Source organism: Parasteatoda tepidariorum, chromosome 5, assembly GCF_982258835.1.
Source record: "Parasteatoda tepidariorum strain Cologne lab strain chromosome 5, Ptep-v5.0, whole genome shotgun sequence".
Classification (NCBI taxonomy): domain Eukaryota; kingdom Metazoa; phylum Arthropoda; class Arachnida; order Araneae; family Theridiidae; genus Parasteatoda; species Parasteatoda tepidariorum.
The window spans coordinates 79,453,871-79,470,725 of NC_141759.1; the positions used below are offsets into that span (position 1 = coordinate 79,453,871).

At 30.7% G+C, this 16,855-nt stretch overlaps 2 protein-coding genes across 5 annotated transcripts in view; one reads left to right on the forward strand and one right to left on the reverse strand.

Annotated features, from left to right (window-relative positions):
- jef (major facilitator superfamily domain-containing protein 6 jef) overlaps positions 1-16,855 on the reverse strand; it is a 47,724-nt gene that overhangs the window by 27,869 nt on the left and 3,000 nt on the right. The window contains exons 2-3 of the mRNA XM_016049504.4: positions 3,821-4,347; positions 1,621-2,654 (exon numbers count right to left, since the gene is read on the reverse strand). Of these exons, the coding sequence (XP_015904990.2) occupies positions 1,621-2,654; positions 3,821-4,172 (1,386 nt within the window). The 5' untranslated portion in view covers positions 4,173-4,347. The remainder of the gene's footprint in view (positions 1-1,620; positions 2,655-3,820; positions 4,348-16,855) is intronic.
- LOC107437484 (uncharacterized) overlaps positions 1-16,855 on the forward strand; it is a 104,733-nt gene that overhangs the window by 20,074 nt on the left and 67,804 nt on the right. Inside the window, exons 2-3 of one of the 4 annotated variants that reach the window (XM_087164380.1) lie at positions 925-1,040; positions 4,789-4,890. The exons of 2 other annotated variants lie outside the window; for them this stretch is intronic. The gene's annotated coding sequence lies outside the window, so the exon portion shown is untranslated. The remainder of the gene's footprint in view (positions 1-924; positions 1,041-4,788; positions 4,891-16,855) is intronic. One more of the 4 variants, XM_087164379.1, reaches the window with a different exon arrangement.

Sequence of the window (16,855 nt, forward strand, 5' to 3'; positions counted from 1 at the left end):
TAGAGCTTAATCGAATAACGCTATTGGTATTTCACTTTAAAGAATTTGCCTAAATGCTTTTACTGAACGAATGAAATTATGAGATTTCTTTCTAAATGATTATTTTTAGGGAAATAATTTGGTATCTAAGCAGGTAATAGTTTTTGATAACAATAATAAAATATTCCGGCAACAACCAGTTCTGAGCTAGGAATGACATAGGGTTAAAAGCATCAGCATTTCGTGAATAATGACAAATTGTTCAATGTGGTCAGTATTGTGCACAAGCCGCCTTTACTTCACAGAAAAGCTTGCACCCCATCCATATGACTCTGTCTAAGCTTAAAGTCGCTATTGAGGATCGAATCTCAGCCTTTCTTAATAGCAGCTCAGTGTCTTTAATCACTGAGCCATCGCGGTTTATAGAATTAAAATAAAATCCGATTTTTGTATTGGGTATTCTATAATTATTGCTTTCATTATATAATTTTAGAAATTTAAAAATAAATAATAATAAAAGAGAAAGAAAAGTAAAAAAAAAAAATAAATTTTAATCTTTGACATTGTATATTAAGCAAGGAAAAAAAATGTCCTAAAAACTTGAAAAATTAACGATTAAGGGAAGATTGAAGTATTAAAACATGTTTGCTTGCTGGAGGAAAATGAGAGGGGGTAAAATGAAACTGGCTTTGATCATCTTAATTCTACGAACCTCAATTCGTCGAATTTTTAAATTGTCTTATTATTTTCTTATATGTATTTCAATTTGTGACTTAACGTGTGTACACTGATTTAAAAAATATAAATTAAAGGCGATGATTATGGACTACCGAGCATAGTTCTAATAATTTAAATGGTAAAAGTAATGTGACTTTAAAAATATCGATTATATAACTAAACAGCTTATGTATTTCAGAGTATAATGTTTTATTTTGATTTCGTCAGCTTTCCATTTCAAAATAAGCCGTTTATTAACACGATGATGGCCGACAAATACCTTTACTTTGGTTGCCAGCATTGCAGTAGAGTATATTAAAGATCTATTAGTGAAACTACGTCTGGTAAGTAAGAATTACAAGTTTGAATTCATCACTAGAGAAAACTATGATCATTTTAAAGGTTTTAGAATTTTAAGCATTTTTTTTCCTTATAACTGCCTTGTTAGAAATGATTGAACCATCTACTGGTTCAAAAATGCCTAAATAACTAATTTAATATCCCTCTTTAAAAACTTAACAAAAATTCACTTTTTTTATAAGAATAAAATTAAAAATTATTAAATATTGCAATTTGATTTTTAATCGTAATGTCTCGTAATACAGTTAAAACAATTAATTGTTAATAAAAACAAAATTGATGCCCCAAAAAATTGATTCATAATAAAAAGTTGAATTGAAAAAGAATTACAAGCTGTACGATGCAAGTTAAGCATAAAACCTTGTTAACTTGCTAGAACCTTAATAAGATTGAAAGTTGAACCATATCTAAGATGATCCTCTTATTCTTGATTCATACTATGGTAGAAATAGCTTGGAAATATGCTTCAACTTATTAGGGCTCAATGTAACGGATAAGTCAAACCTTAAATTGATTTTTCTAATAATGAAATTATTTAAAACAAATAGTTACAAGTTGCTTTACCTTTGGAGCCGTTTCTTCAGGCTTCTGAGGAGGTGGTATTGGTATTGGTGAATCATCCATAACCGTTCCTTCAGTAAGAAAACTTGGTAAACCACTACCTTTTACTTGAGGTTGAGCGCCATTTTGTATTATCGTTTTCATAGACACCTGATCCTCAATCACCTCATACTCGAATTTCAATTGCGTGGCAGATATCAGTGCACATCCCATTAGAACGGAGAAAGTGGCAAAACAAATGGTGTAATTCCGTTCTCTTTCATGTGGCCCGCAGGGATGATCAGGAAAAGCAGTAGATTGATCTAGTGCTATGCCCACGAAGAACATGGCCAAGCCCCATCCTAGTGAACCAAACATTCTTTGTTTTCCGTAATTATCTGCATTATCAGCCAAGTATGATATTGTAGCTGAATCTGCGAGGGTAATGGCAGGAGCACTAAAAAACTCGCCAAGTACTATCAAAAGGACGAGTAGGAAGAATACCTCCTGCACATCTTCCCATTTGTAAACTATGGAACTAAAACGTGGCGAAACATATGAAGTATGCTGATCTTTGTTGTAATTTAGAGTAAATTCTACAGAATTTGGTGACTGTCCAACAACGTATGAAGGATAATCTTTGTCTTTAGGTTTCAGTTTGGCTGGTTTTTTATCTTCCTTGGCAGCTTCGGTTTCCTTTTCGCGTCTTTTTCTGATACCCATCAGCCAATTTCCTATTTCGTTTTCATCTAAGCTGTCGATGATGTCCTCGTCGGTGGAGTTAGGTTCTTGAAGATATGAATATCTGTCTCTACTTTTAGAGGCCTCGTATGCCAAAACTTGATCTATGAGTTCTTGGTCTTCGTAGATGGGATCGTAGTCGCTAAGGTCTAGAGATACAGATCTTTTAGCCCGTCCTGTTTCTGATTTGTCGGGAATGAAAAGAACGTGGTGAGTGTTGTTGTAAATTACACATGATGAGGCAGGCGGTTGAATGAATGCCAGAGCTAAAGTGAAGACAATCCAGGACAGCAGGGAAAACAGTAACATTATTTTACCTGCAATACAAAAAAGAAACATGACATGTTGCAATGATAAAATTGCAAACAGAGTCTTCTGCAATCATACACTAGAAATATCTATTATACAAATCATTCTTTACCTCAAATTTTTTAAGTGAGAAAAATAAAAACGTTGTCAAAATATGATGATTCATTATTGGAGTTAATAAGGAATGTTAAATGAAAATAAATCAAACTGCAATATATTTGTTGGATGAAACTGAAAGGTACGAACCCAAATATTCAAAAATTATAAATATACACATAAATGGCGGTCATTGCAAAACACTGTCTATTAAAATTAAACATTTGTAGTTTTCATTTTGGTATCCAAAAATATATCGAATTTAACTGCTGATTATAACATAAATAACACTTAAAATAAAATATTTATGCGTTTTTTATTTGTAATTTGTGATTATAGAATTAAAGAAAAAGTGTTAAGTTGTACCATTTGTGTCGAATTGTTGAAATCTATATGATTACGAAATGATTTTAATTTACTGTATAACAAACTAAGACCATAAAAAAGTAAACCAGGCAATTTTTTTGCAAATAGTTTTTAAATGAGATAGTCTTTAAAATTATTAATAAGTGAAAAATGAAGTTAAAATTAGATAAAAAAAAAAAATTTATTCATGTCTCAAAAGTTAACTACAATTAAAATCGATTGCTTCGAAATATTTAAAACTTATTTCGAGGAAGAGGGGACGAATTAAACAAATTGATAAGGTAGAATACATTAAATATCAGTACGGAGGAAAAAAATAAACTAGTGAACATGTGCATCTGAAAGCTATTATTTTCGTTAGCCTAATCATATTAATGAGTAAGAAACGTTTTTATTTCATAAATAATGACGTTTAAATTTTCAGAAATTTTGATGCATTCCTAAAAGGAACACAATTTCTTTTTATTTATGCGTAATAAATGTATACACTCAAATTATTCAACATCTAATTATAAATGAAAAAAATAAAATTTTAAGCCTAGAACGAATATTTATTTGAAGAATTGATTTTTTGGGGGGATGTAAACAAGCAGCATAATTATTCACTAGATATTTACTAAACCAGATAATTTTTGTTTTCAGATAACTTTTAAGTTCTTGATTATTTTATAATCCTCTGAAAAATGTTTAATGATATCTAAGAACAATTTACCTTTCCGAAATCTATCTGCCATACTGCCCCAGAATGGCGCAGCCAGGAACTCCACGAAAGGTCGAACGCCAATTAAGAAACCACTTTGCGTTGGATTCATGCCCATCTGTTTGAAATAAACAGCCAAAAGAGGAAAAAGAGAGCCAAAAGCAGAAAAGAAAAAGAAATAAAATGTTTTGGCAATTAGAAGGTCTTGATTGAATGAAGAACACACATTGTCGATGATGTCTTTCTTAGAACCTGGTCCACTTCTGGCACGAGGATCGTTTGAATCTGGTGGTGGTACATAACCATCTGTGTCCAAGGGCCTGGGTACAGCCCTGTTATCTTCTAATCCTTTCATTTCAACCATGATGGAAGTTTAAGTGTTAGTTTACCTGTAAATTAACTTTTACTATGTTCCATTGTATGGTAAATTTTGACTTCTTAAGTTAGTTGTTATGCTGTTTTCGTAACCATTGATGCTTCTTCTACTAGGTGTTCTTCCATCTGTCTGCCAAATTATTTCAGGGATACCAGCCTTGAATCTGTAAAAAAGAATGAATTAAATGGTTGATGAAGTAAAGTAATAAAAGGCGCTGAATTTTATGGAAAAAGTGCTATTGTGCATTTTCAGGGAGATCTGAGAGGAATAAAGCAAAAAATTGAGATGACCAAGCTAGCAGCTGAACTATATCACTTGACTTTTATCATTCAATCAAATGTCGTTATGCTTTGCTTATTAATGGTAACCAGTTGCTTGTACTATTTTACTTTGAAATGAAGCGTATTTCAATTGGTATTACCAGTAACAAATAGATCGTGAATAAATTTTCAGTCGGCATGTACGCGCATTAACGTCAGCTTAGATATCTCTATTGTGGTTAAGTAATGGTAACATACATGACTGAACACAATATTAGAAATGAAATAAAACGTTTACATTTAGTGTTTGGAAAAGAAATTTAATGATATTTTATTCCCTGAAGCTCTGGTTTTGGTATGTTCAATGTGCTTCGTTAAGCATCACAACTGGACAGGAATCTTTTTTTAAAGGAACATTACAAGAAATGAAGTATGCGACATTATTGGTGAGTAAATATTTTGCTTCTATCAATGTGTCGCATTTAATTTGGTTTTAAATCGTGAACAACTTTTACGTTACTGATAATTTTAATATATACTCTGCGCCCTATGTTGAAAAAAGGTAACTTATAACTCCACGTGACAGTATTTTGCTTCAATGATTTTGCTTGAATGAAATGGAACTAGTAGCATTTAAAATTTTTAAATAAGTTTAAAAAAACCGTATATGAAATTCAGTCGAATAAAAAACACCTCGAATGGAATTTTTCCATTGAATCCGATTGAATAGTTCGAAAAATAATTACGTTTTTTTTAAAAATGAAATCGACGGACCATTTTCTTAAATTAAAAAAATATTTAATTGTATTATATAGTTCATTCTTGATCAATATCCTTCCCCACCTTTTAAGTTGTAGCATGATTCCAAGCGCATGAAATTTTTGCTCTTTGCTGGCAAAAAAAAAAAAAATGATCCAAATAATTTTTGACCTTCTCCTTTAAAGTAAAGATTTCACCGTCTAAAATGTTTTGTAGAGAGATTGTAGAAAATCCATTTCTCATTCCCCGTAATAATGTGCGCAAAAAATTATTTATGAATTATTATGAACTAGGAGGCTTCGTCCCCTTCTCGCTGGCGCTCACCAACCCCCGGAACTCCTTTCACAGTTCATTTCGGATTGCTTCGCAATCCTATGCTCGCTTTTCTCGCTCATTGGATACGTTCTTAACGTCTAGTTTTTGTATACTTTTTCGAATACTGAAGTTCCGAAAACTTTTCACTGTAGAAAATTCTAAACCTGTACATTTCAATATTAATTTGAAATTGCAAACAGTTCACATATTTTTCTTAATCACACTATTCTAAATTTCAGTTGTTGAGAAAAGTAACTGTTGTAAGTTTTGTTTTAAAATCTTTCCCACCAGAGGGCTAAAGCCATGTGTTGTAAAACAATATGAAATAGTAGTCTGCCACTGAAAGCCGGATGTAAAGCATCGGCTTTGATGAAGATAATTTTGTATTTTTAATTCTCTGAAGAGCGCCACCTTAATAATATGGAATTTGTAAAATAAATGTATATATTTTTGATTGTTGATGAAGCCCATCATTTTGTGTTTTCATCAGTGTTCAGAAGCAGAACAACTATAAGTTTTTTATTTAAACACATAAAAATAAAATGTATAAAAAACAAAGAAAAGAGTAAGAAAATGGGTATAGTCATAGAAAAAGTTAGAATTATAATATAGTATTTGTCAGTGAAAATAAAACTTTTTGTTTAAGTCATTGCTAACAATTCAAATTTCTCCGAGGCAATTCTGAAGTATAAATTAAGGTAGTATTGTTAAGTTGAAACACAATATTTTTAGTTTTGATGTCAACAATACAATTCAATTTTTCACAAAAACGATTGTTTCCATTGTTAAGTTCAATGTCAACAATTCAAATTTTTCTGAGGCAACTCTTAACCTCTAAATATTATTTTTTTTTTATGTACACATTTCCAAATGTCAGTATTCAACCACAAAACAACTTAAAGTCCTCAAATTTAGCAAAGTTGTAAAATGTTAACAAAGAGGGTCATAGCAATAATGAAAGTAGAAGTAAAGTTAGTACTGTAAAATTAAAACAATATTTTTAATCAATGAGCCAAGTTCTTCAAGAAGCAGTTGTAGAAGAAGGTTGTTTATTTAAAACTTTTTATAGCATTTCTTTAAGAACACAATTGTTAATTTGGGCACTTGGCGATACAACACTTTTAGAATTGAAGGATTTGTTACGTCAAGCGCTCAGGTATCATAATTTCGATCTAGTTTCTCTTCTATGTTATTTTGATTTATGTTGCTAAGTTAAAAAATTCTATGGCTGGCAACAGCATTTTTATTTTTTAAGTTGTTTATTTTTATTTCTTTCAGAATTCGTTATTTTTTTAGCAAAATGCTGTTTAACTTAACAGAATTCTTTGCCGACTGTTTTCTCTATAAATGAAGAAAATAAAGTAAATATTTAACTGTTGTGAAAAGAATCTTATTTAGTTGTACAAAGTACTTCAGCCAAAATTTGGGAGCCACGTAAGAGAATTATATTTATTAGATCAGAAACACATCATTAAAAGGCAGAATGCTTTGGTGTTTTCAAAACAAAGCAAACGTTGCCACCGGCGGAAAAGAAATATAGCCAAAATTTGGGAGCCACGTAAGAGAATTATATATAATAGATTATTTTCCAGACATTTTCAAATGGTCATGAACTGTTGTTGAATTCGATAAATTTAATCACTCAATAGCTTCACTAGTTATTATTCGCCAGTTAGCATCAATTAATGCCCATATTGTGTCTCTTCAGCTTTGACTGACGTGATGCATCTTAATTGTTATATTAAAATTTTGCAAACCAGTTTTGACACTGGCGTACCGTGACATGGCATCTTCTCCATGCACATCGAATTATTCTTTTTTGCTTGAACAACATTTTTACCTTTTCGTGAATAAAAACGTAAAGTATGCTTAAAATATTTCTTTTTATTTTCCATATTTGAAAGAGTACCAAACAAAAACTAATTTTTCACAAGCAAGCTTTGCTATATCAGCAGTCAAAATATATAACAATTATGTGGTTTAGATGTGAAGTTGGCTGTGTAAAAATACAATTAAGTCTTTTGTTGGTAAAAATCGAAATTACTTTCTGAACAACCCATACAACTCAGAGATGCTTGACTTTTTTATTTTTTGTATCTTTGCCTTATGCCTTTTGTTTGAGTCATTACCAGTCTATCTAACCCAAACCTGATCCAATTTAATAATGATTTTCTTAAAAAAAATAAACATATTAAGTTTATTTTTAAATAAGCTTATTCTTAATAAGCGTTTTTAATACCTTCATGGTTAAACGTATCGTGTCTAAACAGGAAAACTAATGATAATAGTTTGCTTAAATTGACTGATTATAAGACTATCCTTTTGGAGAACAATGGAAAGCCGCAAAAAGAAAACTTTTAAAATAATTAGCTTGCGGTGCAAAAACAACGTAACTTACAACTTAGCATTCCAATGAAAAAGAAAATTTTTTACTCAAGTCCAAGGCTTAGCAATGATAAGAAAATATAATTTTTTTTATTTTAATCAAACTCTATTCAGTTGTCAGCAAGAGAGAGAAAATTGATTTTCGTAGTATAGCTTCGAATTGTACAAATTAAATTGTATAGCTTCTAATGAATTCTGTGAATTTGTTAAACAAATTCATATTAAAAGCTACATTATTCTAGTTAAAAAAATGCTTAAATTTTTTTTTATGCGATAAATGGCAATATCTAAATTTAATTAAAGAATTAGGTTGTACTTGTGCAATTTTCTGTTTCTTTATGATGCTGATATCTACTCCAGTAATTTTTGGTAATGCGCAGAAAAAATATGGTAAGCTCAGTTTATCAATCCATTTACTTGTATTCAACAAATATTTTTTGAACAAATTTGTAAAAATATATTTTTTTACACGGTCTATTTCTCTGTATGACATTGAAACATAATGGTATTACACTGCTTTCCATTCTTATCTGTGCATTTGTATTGGCCGGAAAACCACATGGTGAGATCTACCATTCCCACATTGATTTTTATATTGTTTTGGTTGTCAAAAAAAAAAGATTATAAAAAGTCATAAAGGTAGTGTTTTATTATAGATAATTTAGCATCCCTAATTTAAAGGTAAACCTGCACTGCTATTATTACGTTTGTGATTTTGGTTGATTTTTAAATTAAGAAATTAAATCCAAGATAATTGTTTTTATTAAAATTTTTAAATTATTATTATAACGCAATTCTACGCTAAATCTTAAGATAAAGTTATTCGCTGCGATAGTTTACGTGGTTGAAGATCCATGGCACGAACAACCCGATGGAAATGGTCCCACAAATTGTTGATTAAGTTTAAGTCCAGTGAGTTTGGTGGCAAGGAGAGTACGTTAAACTCATGCTGGTCCTCTTCGAATCACACATAGCTGTATGACGCTTCGCAGTTATCCTGCAGGTAGATACAATCATCCTTAGGAAAAACATTTCACAGGGTTGGGCATGGTCCGAAAGGACAGATGCGCACTGTTGATCTATCGTGCCTTCCACAGTGACGAATGTACCCAACGAATGTCACGAAAATATTCCCCAGACCATAATGCTCCTTCCTTCAGCTCGGACCTATCCGGCAATTGTTGCTAAGTATTTGTTTTCAGACATTTTATGCCGTATACACCAACGGCTGTCAGTCCGATGTAGCATAAGATCCATCCATCGGATAAAGCCACCTGTCTCCACTCATTGGACATCAAGTTGCAGTATTGGCGTGCAAATTCAAGTACTCGTTGCCGAAGAACAGCAATCAGCATAAGTGCATTAACGTCTACTTCTGAGGCCCATACGCAGCTACGTTCCTGAACTGTCGTTGAGGAAACACTCTTGTTAATTCCTTATTTCATTTGAACAATTAATTGCTTAACGGTTGCACGTTACGAACGTAGCTCCACAGATATCGTTTACCTCTGTCATCTATGGCCCGTGTTTCACCACATTTGATACATTTTGCCATGCAATGTATACTTTTACCTCGTAAACACGCGAACAGTAGCTTTTTTCAAATGCTTCCACCTTTGACCCGAAAATCCATGATCTTGTCCTTTTGCATATCAGACAAATCGCATCGTTTTTGCATTACGTCAACGATTGCAATATTTTGCAATTTCCTGGGACACCCTTTATGTAAAGCTCCACTACAAAGTGCTGCCACCTGCTCTCTGTGATTGGTTATTCATGTTGATGTCTACAGTTGGTGATGCTCATGTTGATGTAACAGGTTTGTGTAGTTTCATCAGGCCATAAAAAAGGACTCTTGTGTTTTTAAGGCTGTGTTTCAAAGGCTCCTTCGTCAATTTGAAATGATGCTTTTTTGCGAATAATAATAATAAATGCTATTTTAATAAATGCTGTGGGTTTGTAACTGTTACTAATGACTGTTAGATCAAATTTAGCCTATCTAAAGCCAGCGCTGTCTACGCTTATTTTGAAATTGGCACTAAACGTCAATATGGAGAAAAGCCACAGTTTTGTGAAAATGTAACGCGTTTGAGCAGGTCTCGAAAAACCGCTCGTCCGCCCGTCTTCGGTGGTCAAAAACGTCATTCCCAGCGGACAACGAATTTCTCGAATCCGACGCCCGCGTGGACGGCCATTTTCCCGTTAATGTTCGTGATACATTTTCAATTTTTGTTATCTTACAATCTTTTTTGAAGGAGTAGATAAAGAAATTTTTTCTCAAGAATAGGTGTCATTAAAATCTAAGATACATAACATCGTTAAACATCAGAAAACTTCATTCCTCCGAGTCTAAGCTATTTATAAACCTAATGCAGCAAAATGACCCGCAATACAGCAACATACTGCGCATGGTGGAATTGATGTTTGATGTTTTCTCTGTCTGAGAGTACTGCATTGGTTGAAAGGGGCTTTTCAGCAATGAACTTAGAAAAAAAAAAACATTACGTACTGGTCTTAAACAAGAAGCGTTAAACGCAATTATGAACGTCTACCTAAATGGAAAACCCCTTTAAGATTTCTGTGCAGAAACCTCTGTAAATCATTGGCTTGATTATGGAACTGGCAAACGTCATATTTGATTCCTTTAAAAAACGCAGCACCCTCGGATAAATTGACATTCCAGATAACTTGACCTTTGTCATTTAAATTATTTCATAAAAGAAATAAATTATTTCATAACAGAAATACTAGGTTACTATTAGTAACCTAGTATTTCGTTTATTACTGTATAATGTAATCCTAGTAACTACTAATTCATTGTGCAATTTATTTAAATGTTTGTAATAAAGAAGAGAACATTATATTTTTATTTATTTAAAAGCTACGAGTTAGTTTCCAAGGAGGACGGGTACGTTGTTGGACAAGCCGTCCTCGGGGACGGTTAAAATTTCTGAGTTTTTTCGAGCCCTGCGTTTGTGGCTTAATTTTTTAATATTTAAATACTTACTTTAAAAACTTACTTCATCTAGATGGAAAAATGTTGCCAAATTTGCGATTTTTAAAGAAGTTTAATAAATTTTAAAATATTTATGTCAATTGTCTGTTCTAAAGCATAGATAATTATTTCTTCATGGCAAGATTATATATATGGTTTAAAATCATCGCATTGCTTCAAGTGTAAAGCACTTAAACTATGGCTTTTCTATTTTCCTTGTCGACTGAGCTTCGAAAAACACCGTTAATTCTTTCTTCCTCAATAAGTTGTTAGACAGACATCGATAGCACCTTTTGCTTTCCTTGCTTAAATACCTCTTTTTTACTTTATTTTTCACAAAGTTCTAAAAACGTCGATTAAAGATTTTCATTCCTTGCATATTTATTTGTTTACGAATAATAACTTCTGCAACAGATATCGAGCAAAAATTATAAATCATATCATAAAAATGTAATTACTTACGCAACAAAAAAAATTTCAACTTTTAAATATTTACATCGTAAAATAATAAAAATAAGACCAGCAAGTGTTTTGTCGTTATTCGATAAGTGAATTACCTTCAAGAGCACCAGCAGCATATCAAGTGGGCGAAGTGAGATTAAAGCCTGCCTGATGGATGGCCGGTCTCTTCAATTTCTTTTCAATCGATTTATTCAGGCAGATGATGTTCATTAAGGTCACTAATAAAAAGAACAAACAGCTCGGCGGTGAAGCGTGACTTTTAGAAGGGAAAAAGGCAAATATCGTCTAATTACTACAGTTATTTTAATATTTATTTTGTAATCTCAATACCAAATCAATATGTCACAGCTAATAGGTAATATGAAAATGTGACGACTATTTAATTGATTTCATTTGATTTTTTTTGTATTTAAATTCTAATGAAAGACAATTTTATTTATTAATTACTATTTTTATGAAATAATTTTTGAAATTTCGAAGGCATTTTAAAGCTATCGTGACTCTTTGCCTTTATTTAATTTGTGTGCTTGAATTAAATTATATTATTAGATTTAAATTATATTAATTTGATGCATTAAATTTATGTTATAAAATTTCGCATGAGGCTAAATAAATCGATTGATTTTGCAAAATTTGTAAATGATTTCCTAAAATGCTTATCACAATATTTAAGTAGTATAAGAATTGCTTAATTGGGTATACTATAGCCTACGTCACAGATCGTGTTATTCCTCCTAAATTTAACTAGTAAACAGCATTTTCTGCGAACCTGATTTCTAGCAACAAGTAAACATTAAATGAAGTGTACTGTTATAAGTCGCTACTCGGCAGGATGGAATTGTATTAGTCTAGTTCCTTTTGAAATAATTTATTTTTTTGTTTTATCTAAGTTTATGAATTTAGTAAACATATTTAAAACTCAGCTTATTAATTAAACTAAATGGTAAATGTTATGCCTAGTAAAATTTTCGAAGTGGAAGTAGTTGTGTTTTTTATATATTACACCCAATTGGTGTTAAAATATAATTTTATTTTTGTTATATAAAATATTCTTTTTAGCATTTGATTTGAAGAGTAAAAAAGACACGTTTCTTTATTGCAACCCATTATATCACTTATTTAGCTCAATATGTCATAATTATTACATGACTCTTACTATAAGTTTTTACCCCTAACTGGAATTCTGTATGTCCCGTTATATTTTATATTACAGTTGCCGTTTCCGACACTTTATTAAATTTTATTTTATTTTATAACCGGTGTTGAACAGTCGACTAAATTCTGTGTTTACTACTCTCAACGTTCAACTCCGTAGCCTTGTAATTTTGAACGCATCCCAGAAGATAAAGGAGCTCCTGGATGAAGCATCGGGACAAACTAGCCTTCATAGAGGATTTTTTTAATGGAACTAGCCCGCTTTTGAATTACATGCGGAGGAAAACCACGTAAACCTCCCACTGTTAGCCTGATGGTAGGAGGACTTTTACCCATGATCCGTCTACCACTAAGGATATTTTACTTCAGCACTGTAGTCGGTGCGAGTCCGATGTGAAATTCGCATGGAGCAGTCATTCCTGGGATTCCATCCTGGGTCACCTCATTGAGAGGCGAGAGCTCTATTCCCTGGGTCACCACTGGCTCACTTTATTGAGTTTATAAAAACTTGGTTTAACAGAGGAATCGATCTATATATTTCTCTTACACGGCGATAAAAAAAGCCTTATTACAACTCCCCGAATGGTAACGCTAGAAAATCGACCAATGATAGCAACTAAAAATGTCACATGCCAAATCTAGTTGAGGTGGCTGAACATATAGCGCTTTTAAAAACGGAAACTGAAATAACCAGAGAGAGCATTATCACCAAATGTAATATCTATTCCGAAATTCACCCTATCAGCTGCGGCAATCTCATACTATTAAGCTAGGCAGAAGTGAGTAGTCTTTGTCGATAGATCTCTATTTTAGTATTTTGTCGAAAGCGCTTTGTTTCACGAATTCATATATTACGAATTTATTTGACGATTTTTGATTTGTATCACGAATTTATTTGTTATATTATTGTTATTAGCTATTCATTGAAAAATGAGTCTCAGTTGTGCTGTTACGCCTTAAGATTACGCCTATAGCACATTTCTAATAGGTTTAACGAATTACATGTCATTTATTTGAATTCAAATTTATTTTAATGACTTAGCATTTACTAAAAATATCTAATTTTTTTTTAAAAAAAAAGTTGTTATATGGATTTGAATGATTGTTTTGAATTCTTATAATTTTGCGCATTTGCAATGTACCTTAGTTAGTAGCGAGCGAAGCGAGCTTGGTTTGCGAAGCAAACCATATAAGATTGCGTAGCAATTTTCGGGGGTTGGCGAACGTTAGCAAGCAGGGGGCGCAGTCCACTAGTTTTAAATAAAATTGCTATTTGATTTTATATTTCTCTGATACACATTATCCTAAAAAAATTATATCTTAGTTTTTTACTTTAATTTTTAATTTTTTATTGTCCTTTCTGGTGAAGTTACACTATTTAAGTTCTTAATTACTCGGTGCTAATTTTTAGTCTTGCTACAAATTTTTGTTTGATTTAACTGGCACTTCTGTTCCTTCATTTCTTTTCTTCTAAAAATTGCCCGTTCTATTACCTTTAAATTATCAAGTTTATAAAAACAGATAGGCTTAGAAGGGAAAAAAAATTTAACTAATTTTCTCTCTGAACTGTTCTTTAGAATCGGCACTTAATTCATACCTTTCTCTATCTTTAAAAAAATCCTAACTTAAAGCCCTGCTACAAGCTATCAAATTGAATTGGCACTTAACAACCGTTTCATTTATTTTTATTGTTTTTTTGCTTTTTCAGAGATTGTGCACAAAATAAGATTAATAGAAACAAATTTTATAAGGGAAATTAAAAAAAAATTCATGGTTGCAGATAGTTTTTACGATACTAATTTGAAACTGTCAAGATAAGTTATAATCATAATACTGATCATATCGACCATAAAATAGCACCCATGAGAGTAAAAAGCTAGACATATCCATGAAACTATTCTGAACATTATTAACAATGCTCAATGGCAATCCTATGAGAGAATTCGTCTTTCACATCTCCTGCTGGTTCAGAATAGAATGCTCTGATGTCGATAACACCTTGTGCTTCAAATTATCAGGAATATATATATATATATATATATAACAAAATAAATAAATACAAAAAAACACGAAGAAAATTAAAAAAAAACAATAAGTTTCATTTTGATTTTTTCCCCAGTTGTCTGTTATTTTTTTTTTAATTATTATTTCCCCCCCCTTTTTTTTCCTCATATGTCTGTAATTTTCCTTTGTTTTATCTTCAGTTTGAATTTTTATATATATATATATCAAACAACAATGATTAAATGAAATTAAAATTATTACTTATGTAGTCGAACTAACTTAACTACGAAGCAAGTTAGTTGAATAATATAATTAAATACAAAAAAAAATGATTTCACGCTTAGTATAAAGAAAACGACAGACTTACCTGTCAAGCTATCATAATGAACGAGCGGTTTTTGTTTAAAACAAACAGTGCAATGTTAATACAAATTGATGAAAACATGCAATATAAAAATTTACCCTTTTACCCCAACAAAACTGTTAGTGTTGTCAGTGGAAACCAATGATTGGTGAATTCAGGAAATCAAAACAGTCACATTTTTATACTGCCCTACAGACTGCACTAAGTAGACATTTTACATTATGAATTGATTCCTATTAATTATTGAATCTAGTTTATTTGAAATTACCACAAACTTAAAAACCGATCGCAACCTATTTAAAATGAAGGTGAGTTAAAAACATTTTTTGCAAGTTTCTTTATTCAAAAAGTAAATCCACATTTGCAGCAGAAATTGATTTTTATTTTGATGGTAAATCTTTATTTAAATTCCTTAAAAAATAGTTAAATTAGCATTTTTGAAAGATAAGAATTAAATGATAAAGATATCGACTTTTCTAAACAGCAGCGATTTAAATTTAAATGTAACGTTAAATTGGCGAAGGAAATTTCTCTGTTTCATAACAATCCGTTTTAATGGGAATTTTATGAACTAAATACAAATATATATCTTAGCTTAAACACGATCAAATATAAATTTTCATAAAAAAAAGATAAAATATTATAGTTAATAAATTTAATTAAAACAAAACAATCAGATTATTTAATTTCAAGTATTCATAGATTAAAATGTTAAGAAAAGCTAATTAATAGAAAAGCTAAAAAGCTAACTGATAAGATAATTGCATCATTAGATGCAATTATCTTATCAGTTAATTGCATAATTAAAAGCCTAATTTTATTTCTCAACTATGTGAACTCTTGTGGCTCCTTAGAAAATAAAATTTTAATCTGATCATTTAAATTTTAATCTGATCAGGTATAAAATTTTAATCTGATCAGGTTTGTTTTACTCAGAAAAAGTGCTCGCTTCATTTTTACCTTTTTCAGGGGTGGTGACGTAAAAAGAGTTTAAGCTATTTTTAGAAATAATATAAAAAAAATTTTATCTCATGTATTTTAATCAACCACTTTAAGTTTTGAAAAATGCAAAGATAGAACCCCATGCGTCATCGTTTTTAAATTTTTCAAACCATTCATTTCAATTAGCAACTCAGTTAAATTATTTTTCTGTAAAGAGTTAAAATAGAAAAATGGTACACTGTAAAACATTCTGGTGAACAGTTGCCACCAGTTTTGATGTTGAAGTAAACTAAATACATTTTTATGTACAGAACTGTATTTATCGTGCAAAAAATTATATAAAATTGGCAAAATAACACTTGTTTGAAAGAATTAGTACGAATATTTTACTAAAAATTTGCTTATTTTTTAAACGAAATGTTTTTAAAACGAAACCATAAGAAAATATCTGTTCTCAGTAAATAAACATGCTAAAAATGAATAAATAAATAAAACTATCACATTAAAAAAGTAAATAAAAAATGTGAGTACAGGCACTGTGGAAAATGTTAGTCCACTTCAACACCAAAAATGGTGACAACTATACGTTTAAATTTTTTCAATGTAATTACAATATAATTTACATGTTTTAACTCATTTTTTGGCGTAATTTCTATCTAAAAAAATATCTATATTATATAAAAAAATAATATAATATAACAAAAAAGTATAAAATATTACAATTCAAACTCTAATATAAAAAAACTATAATTTAAACATTTTATTTAAGATTGTTAATTTCGTAGAGCTGTTGTCTTTTAGTGTTTAAAACAAAAACAAAAACCCTACAATCAGACATTTTTTTTCTCATATATATTTAGCATAATGCTAAAAACATGTTTTTTGTTTTACATAGATCACAAAACATAACTCTTAAATGCTTTGTTACCTTAATGTGTATTATAGGTCTTATTGTGTTCTATTTTTAAAAAAAATATGGATCGTGATGTGATGATAGTTGAATTTTATTATTTAGTTTTTTAAATTACAC